Below are 7,193 nucleotides of genomic sequence, written 5' to 3'. Positions count from 1 at the left end.
ACCTGTGACAATGAGACTGTCACAGGTCGGCTCAGTAGATCGGGAGGTGAGCGAACACATACCGGCGTTCCTGCGGTGACAGGGGAGGGGCTGGATTCCCCCCTCCCAGCTACGATCCGCCAGCGCTGACTGGCGGAACGGACGGGGGAGGGGGCGGGTACAGCTGGCTCTGCCTCTAGATAGGCAGAGCCAGCTGTCACTCACGCAGCTGGGCGGATCCAGACATAATTGTCGGGATCCGCTTCAGCTGCGGCATCTATGTATACCGCAAGCTGTAGCTCGCCATATACTGAGCCTAGGGTGACGGGAGGACGCTAGTTTGTGTCCTCCCGTTACCCTAAGGAGAACTATGGGGAAAAGACTTAACCCCATAGTTCTCCTTTAAATTGTTGCCATAAAAAGTACAACAAGGTGCTACAGTGACATGGATTCTTCATGACACTCAGAGTATTCAGTGATATCAGAGGAAGACATTTCAGTCCAAGAGAGGAGCCGGTACAACTGTGCAAGACTGAAGGGAAGGCCGGAGGTCAGATGATAGAAGACTGAAGGGGAGGACGGAGGTCAGATAGAAGACTGAAGGGAAGGCCGGAGGTCAGATGATAGAAGACTGAAGGGAAGGACGGAGGTCAGATAGAAGACTAAAGGGAAGGACGGAGGTCAGATAGAAGACTGAAGGGAACGATGGAGGTCAGATGTAAGACTGAAGGGAAGGACGGAGGTCAGATGTAAGACTGAAGGGAAGGACTGAGGTCAGATACAGGAAGGAAACATAACGATGAATTTATGATTGGCACTAAAAGCAGAACAACTTCGGATATATAAAGAATTACCTCCTGTTATTGGTTCTCTTCTCCTTTAAGACACAGGACGGAGGAACTGATCTCTGACTGTCATGCTTAAGTTCACCATACGCGTTACAATCTTTGTACCATCAACTTTAGATTACTAACACGAGGACCTCCCAAATCTATCCAATCAGGGCCCTTGCACTTCAAGATTGTTGGAAGATCTAAAGGAGATTGTAACACATGTGGTGAGCTTTACTGATGTCACCAAACCCGACAGCCCGACCACAATACAAACATCTCGTGTGTCACGGTCTGTGGACTTCATGGAGAGACATCCAATGTGAACGAGCCCCCAAATTCTGCTGCTTTGATCAAGAATGAGCCGTGATAACCCAAATACCTTCTGATAGGTTTATAGACGGAGCCAATCACCGTGGGTGTGTGACCCCCTAAGTGTGTGTGGGGGGGATTAGATTGCGGTAAGGGTATGAATGTATCTCTCTATGTACAATGTGAAGTCAGAGCTATATATATACTGGAAATATTTTGGTTGCAAATAACTGATCAATAAATGATCAAAATGTCTGTTATCACTGATATTTATTGAATTGTTTATTGTAATTACAATGATTTTCATCATCAGTAAAGCTGAGTCCACATCACAATGTTTCCTCAACAGGAAGCAAATGACAGCCGGAGGTAACAATGTCATATACACAAATACAGAGGACCCGGGGCGCCATCTGCTGGTGAGATCAGATAATGACAGTTTAGAGATCAGAAGAAGTTCACACATCAGGTCATAGAATCATAATAATAATAATTATTATTATTATTATTATTATGTGACTGTGTCTGGTACAGAGTCTGGTGTGATTGGCTTAATACACTTTATTTGTACAGCACTGTCGTATATGTTACTATATACATGTAGAGAGAGCAATGCAGCCCCAGGTGACTCTGGCAGTGTAGTTATCATCTCCTAGGTACTGTCATCCACAAATACTACCGTTTGCATCCTTTAATGTCTTCCCCTTAATATACTGTTGTAGTGTAACAGTGAAAGGGTTCCGGCGGAAACTCATACACCGTCTTAAGGTTCCGGGCGGATTTGTTTTCTCTCATGCTTCAATCTTCCGATGAGCTTTATTGGGAGATGAAATGAGGTGAGGGCGGGGCGGAGGCGGGGTGTCAGCAGGGATTGGCTGAGGCTGGATGTCCAGCATAGGATGAGGGCGGAGCCACCAGGAGAGGTGAGAGTGAGTGGAGAGTGACTACAGAGGGAGAATCAACACAGAGCAGGTGAGACATCACACACCGATACTGATACGTTGTATATGATAGATCTCTAATACTGATACGTTGTATATGACAGATCTCCATACTGATACATTGTATATGACATCTATCTAATACTGATACATTGTATATGACATATCTCTAATACTGATACATTGTATATGATATATCTCTAATACTGATACATTGTATATGACATATCTCTAATACTGATACATTGTACATGATAGATCTCTAATACTGATACATTGTATATGACATATCTCTAATACTGATACATTGTATATGACATATCTCTAATACTGATACATTGTATATGATAGATCTCTAATACTGATACATTGTATATGATAGATCTCCATACTGATACATTGTATATGACAGATCTCCATACTAATACATTGTATATGATAGATCTCCATACTGATACATTGTATATGACATATCTCTAATACTGATACATTGTATATGATAGATCTCTAATACTGATACATTGTATATGACCTATCTCTAATACTGATACATTGTATATGATAGATCTCTAATACTGATACATTGTATATGACAGCTCTCTCATACTGATACATTGTACATGATAGATCTCTAATACTGATACATTGTATATGATAGATCTCTAATACTGATACATTGTATATGACAGATCTCCATACTGATACATTGTATATGATAGATCTCTAATACTGATACATTGTATATGACATATCTCTAATACTGATACATTGTATATGATAGATCTCTGATACTGGTCAGGTGGTACATTGTATCCTTCCATATAGATCTCGGCACAGTGTGGGTGGTCTGCACTCGGATACAATGTATCCTGCGTGGTATATACAGCCTGAGCTATCCCCGTATACTGTGATGTCATTGTTCTGTATACAGTGTATACTCTGTGTGATGCTTTGCATTGGTCGGTGTCGCTGTGATACATTGTCCCCGCGGTGTCACACATATACAGATTATATCAGCAGGATCTCCGACATTTCCCCCATGATCCTCCATTCTGCCTCATCCTCAGATCTGTCCTGGCGGATCGGCGCTGTTCGGTCTCCCGCCACGTTGTCACCCTCTTACTGTCTCCTCTTCCAGAGTCCCGCCTGCTGAGTCCGCCGTCTAAAGATGAAGAAAGTGACGTGCACAGCGCCCGTCAACATCGCCGTTATACTATTAGGCTTTGATAGAGTAGGGGATCCCTGACTTGCGGAATCACAGGCTCCACATCAGGTGTTCCCAGAATTTTGGAGGCTTCTATCCCGTGGGAGGGCTCAGAGTACTTCCACAAAGCCAAAAGCCATTTAGGAGAGTCACAGCCAATCAGAATTCGGTCCCTCCTGTAGAATGACCCTTTAATTTCTCTTCCAGGGGGGAAGCGGAACGAGGAGCTCATCCTCCCCATCAACTCCTCCCTCAGCGTCACGCTGCACCAGGATCAGGTCTGTCATGTTCTTCTCCAAGTTCAGCCAAATTCAAGAGAACCTGTCATTGGAAAGTGCAGCACAGTGTATGGTAGGAGGCCCGGCTAGTACATAGGTAGCATCGCTTCATCATAGCCCCCCTCTGGAACATTCTGGGGGTCTCGGGATGTGTGCAGGATCCAAATCTACTTCCAGTTAGTCAGAAATCATTTAAGCCCCTCCCCCATGCATCCCATAATGCAATGCAGACACCTTCCTACCACAGTACATAGGCTATAGATCTCCAGTCTGCATTACCTACCTGCCAATCACCAATCAGTGCAGACAACACAAAAGCTGGAAGCTCATTGGTTGGTACACTGATGGGCGGAGCTCTCCAAATCAGAGCAGACATCAAGTCTCTGTATACTGCCCACCTTGGACAGAGGACCCCCCTCAGTCTCCCCTCCCCCGGTGATCAGTCTGCTGCAGGCAGGAGGAAACATTTCCTCAGTCTCCCCTCCCCACAGTGATCAGTCTGCTGCAGGCAGGAGGAAGCATTTGCTCAGTCTCCCCTCCCCCAGTGATCAGTCTGCTGCAGACAGGAGGAAGCATTTCCTCAGTCTCCCCTCCCCCAGTGATCAGTCTGCTGCAGGCAAGAGGAAGAATTTCCCTCAGTCTCCCCTCCCCCGGTGATCAGTCTGCTGCAGGCAGGAGGAAACATTTCCTCAGTCTCCCCTCCCCACAGTGATCAGTCTGCTGCAGGCAGGAGGAAGCATTTGCTCAGTCTCCCCTCCCCCAGTGATCAGTCTGCTGCAGGCAGGAGGAAGCATTTCCTCAGTCTCCCCTCCCCCAGTGATCAGTCTGCTGCAGGCAGGAGGAGGCAGATCTCTCCCTGGGTACATGAATCTGAACTGAGACGTTTATTTCACGTTTGCGACAGTTAAAAACCACGACCAGCATCGCCACCAGCCGAGACATCACCGAAGACCGTATCTGGCTGAACGGGAAGGAAGACGACATCAACCACCCGCGCCTGCAGTCCTGCCTGCGAGAAAGTGAGTTATGTGTGCGACCAACAATACGTCCGCATCCATTGCCACCCGGACTGCGGAGGAATTTTTAACTCCGCCCTCTTCACCCCCAAAATGTTATTTATTTAAATTTCAAATTGAATGTCGTTTTGGTTGATTTTAATTTTTTTGATTCCTCACTTCCTGTACACTTCCCTCTCCTCGGGTTGTCCCCGTTGTAACCTTTCTCTCTTTTCTGGCCCCTCCCAGTTCGCCGCCTGGCCAGGAAGAGGCGGAGCAGCGGCAGCGAAGACGGCGCCTCCAGGAACCTAAACTACAAAGTCCACATTTGCTCCGTCAACAATTTCCCCACCGCGGCGGGGCTGGCGTCCTCGGCCGCGGGATACGCTTGTCTGGGTGAGGAAACGGCGGGAAATCTCCGGATTGGGTAGCAAACCTCCGGCCCTCCAGCTGTGGTGAAACTACAAATCCCATGATGCATCTCTCTTTTTGAGTCATGTCTGTGGCTGTGAGAATCTTGCAATGCCTCATGGGATTTGTAGTTCCACCACAGCTGGAGGGCCGGAGGTTTGAGACCCCTGGGTTATAGAATAGAAGGAAACGGAGAGTTCCTCCAAAGATGCCGAGAACTCCGCCCCGAGATTCCGAAAATATGGCGGACGTGAGCGGAGCGCATGTGACTGATAGTCATCAATGACAGGGATAGACAGATACATCGGGGGGTCTATGTATAAGGCCGTGAATGTGACTTTCACCAAACATTCGCTGGTGGTGAATCAACCACTGTCATTTAAAACGCATGCACCTAGAAGATTCACCTGCAGTGCATGTTTGGTGAATGTCAGATTCATGATATATATATACTATATTACCAAAAGTATTGGGCCCCTCCCCCTCCAAATCATTGGATTCAGGTGTTCCGTGACTGGCTACTAAATATTCCGCGGTCACCTGTTACTGGTATTATAACAAACTGGGAACAACAGCAACTCAGCCAGGAAGTGGTCGGCCGCGTCACATGACAGAGCGGGGTCAGCGCATGGTGAAGCGCACAGTGCGCAGAAGTCGCCAACTGTCTGCAGAGACAATAGCTACAGACCTCCAAACTCCATGCGGCCTTCAGATTGGCACAACAACAGTGCGTAGAGAGCTTCATGGAACGGGTCTCCATGGCCGAGCAGTTGCATCCAAGCCGCACATCACCAAGTGCAATGCAAAGCGTGGGATGCCGTGGTGTAAAGCGCGCCGCCACTGGACTCTGGAGAAGTGGAGACGTGTTCTCTGGAGTGACCAATCACGCTTCTCTGTCTGGCAATCCGATGGGCGTGTCTGGGTTTGGCGGTTGCCAGGAGAACGGTACTTGCCTGACTGCATTGTGCCAAGTGTAAAGTTTGGGGGAGGGGGGTTGTTTTTCAGGGGTTGGGCTCCACCCCTTAGTTCCAGTGAAGGGAACTCTTAAGGCATCAGCACACCAAGACATTTTGGACAATTTCATGCTCCCAACTTTGTGGGAACAGTTTGGGGACGGCCCCTTCCTGTTCCAACTATCTGACCTCCGTCCTTCCCTTCAGTCTTCTATCTGACCTCCGTCCTTCCCTTCAGTCTTCTATCTGACCTCCGTCCTCCCCTTCAGTCTTCTATCTGACCTCTGTCCTCCCCTTCAGTCTTCTATCTGACCTCTGTCCTCCCCTTCAGTCTTCTATCTGACCTCCGTCCTCCCCTTCAGTCTTCTATCTGACCTCCGTCCTTCCCTTCAGTCTTCTATCTGACCTCCGTCCTCCCCTTCAGTCTTCTATCTGACCTCCATCCTTCCTTTCGGTCTTCTATCTGACCTCCGTCCTCCCCTTCAGTCTTCTATCTGACCTCCGTCCTTCCCTTCAGTCTTCTATCTGACCTCCGTCCTTCCCTCTTGCACAGTTGCACAGTCTGTAGGTCCCGGGACCTCTCGCTGGGCTCTGATACATTGTTTCCTGTCTCTCAGTCTACACACTGGCCGAGCTGTACGGCGTGGAGGGCGAGCTGTCCGAGATCGCCCGGCAGGGTTCCGGCAGCGCCTGCAGGAGTATGTACGGCGGCTTCGTCCAATGGCTGATGGGAGAGCGGGAAGATGGTAAAGACAGCCTGGCGCAGCAGGTGGAGGCGGAGACTCACTGGCCAGAACTACGGGTCCTCATCCTGGTGGTAAGAGCAGAGAGATTCCCTCAGGTTAAGGAAAGGGTTAAATCCCTGTCAGGTCCGAATGCTGTGTGTGTGTCACCACTGGGGAGAAAATCCCAAAATTGGGCTGTCGGGGGCGCGGGAATGGAGTGGAGTTTGTATATGATGAACTTTTAATGTCATTCCATGTTTCAGGCCAGCGCAGAGAAGAAGCATGTTGGCAGTACGGCCGGGATGCAGACCAGTGTGAAGACCAGCCCATTACTCAAGGTGGGGTCTCTCATCATACAGAGGGGGCTGGTGAAGGGTCTCCCCTTATACGGAGGGGGCTGGTGAAGGGTCTCCCATTATATGGAGGGGGCTGGTGAGGGGTCTTCCCTTATATGGAGGGGGCTGGTGAAGGGTCTCCCCTTATACGGAGAGGGGTGGTGAGGGGTCTTCCCTTATACGGAGGGGGTTGGTGAAGGGTCTCCAATTATCCGGAGGGGGTGGGTGAA

At 48.7% G+C, this 7,193-nt stretch overlaps 1 protein-coding gene across 1 annotated transcript in view; it reads left to right on the top strand.

Annotated features, from left to right (window-relative positions):
• Window positions 1-3,215: 3,215 nt before the first annotated feature.
• Window positions 3,216-7,193, top strand: part of MVD (mevalonate diphosphate decarboxylase) — an 11,459-nt gene continuing 7,481 nt past the window's right edge. The window contains exons 1-6 of the mRNA XM_018574058.1: window positions 3,216-3,282; window positions 3,474-3,544; window positions 4,449-4,563; window positions 4,789-4,935; window positions 6,521-6,720; window positions 6,892-6,966. Of these exons, the coding sequence (XP_018429560.1) occupies window positions 3,231-3,282; window positions 3,474-3,544; window positions 4,449-4,563; window positions 4,789-4,935; window positions 6,521-6,720; window positions 6,892-6,966 (660 nt within the window). The 5' untranslated portion in view covers window positions 3,216-3,230. The remainder of the gene's footprint in view (window positions 3,283-3,473; window positions 3,545-4,448; window positions 4,564-4,788; window positions 4,936-6,520; window positions 6,721-6,891; window positions 6,967-7,193) is intronic.

Source organism: Nanorana parkeri, unplaced genomic scaffold, assembly GCF_000935625.1.
Source record: "Nanorana parkeri isolate BGI_ZX_2015 unplaced genomic scaffold, ASM93562v1 scaffold2703, whole genome shotgun sequence".
Taxonomy (NCBI): domain Eukaryota; kingdom Metazoa; phylum Chordata; class Amphibia; order Anura; family Dicroglossidae; genus Nanorana; species Nanorana parkeri.
This window is presented reverse-complemented; position numbering and strand designations above follow the sequence as displayed.